At 51.2% G+C, this 443-nt stretch overlaps 1 protein-coding gene across 1 annotated transcript in view; it reads left to right on the plus strand.

The window, feature by feature from the left end:
- Nucleotides 1-273: 273 nt before the first annotated feature.
- MED17 (mediator complex subunit 17) overlaps nucleotides 274-443 on the plus strand; it is a gene marked incomplete in the record, with an annotated part of 17,709 nt that continues 17,539 nt past the window's right edge. Inside the window, 1 exon segment of the mRNA XM_072402581.1 lies at nucleotides 274-443. Coding sequence (XP_072258682.1) covers nucleotides 313-443 — 131 coding nt within the window.

Raw genomic sequence — 443 nt, forward strand, 5'->3', positions numbered from 1 at the left:
TAAACAGGAAGGGCCTGAAAATCTTGCATGGTTGTCACATAAATAGAAGTAAATCACCAATAGAGTCACAAACATAAATGTAAAATCTGGCTGGAGTAAAGATAAAATCAGTCACGGTAATAAATATTGGTTTGTGTAGTCCTGATTTCTAAAATGATTGTGCTGGAATCAGCCAAAATCTTCTGACCCTGCAATACCCAGGCACCGCGAAGCTGCTCGGCCGTCCTGTTTGGCCCTGCTGAGCTCCCGTACGTAACGTCGTGCCCGCGCATGCGCAGTGACGACCTGTGCGCCAGAGCTGCAGTTTGGAAGATGTCGGGGGGTCCGGCGGTGCAAATCAGCATTGAGTCCTCTGCGGAGAAGCAAGTCCAGGAGGTCGGCCTGGATGGCTCGGAGACCTATGTACAGCCGCTCTCCATGTCTCAGAATCTGGCCCGCCTGGC

Source organism: Pyxicephalus adspersus, chromosome 1 (assembly GCF_032062135.1).
Source record: "Pyxicephalus adspersus chromosome 1, UCB_Pads_2.0, whole genome shotgun sequence".
NCBI lineage: Eukaryota > Metazoa > Chordata > Amphibia > Anura > Pyxicephalidae > Pyxicephalus > Pyxicephalus adspersus.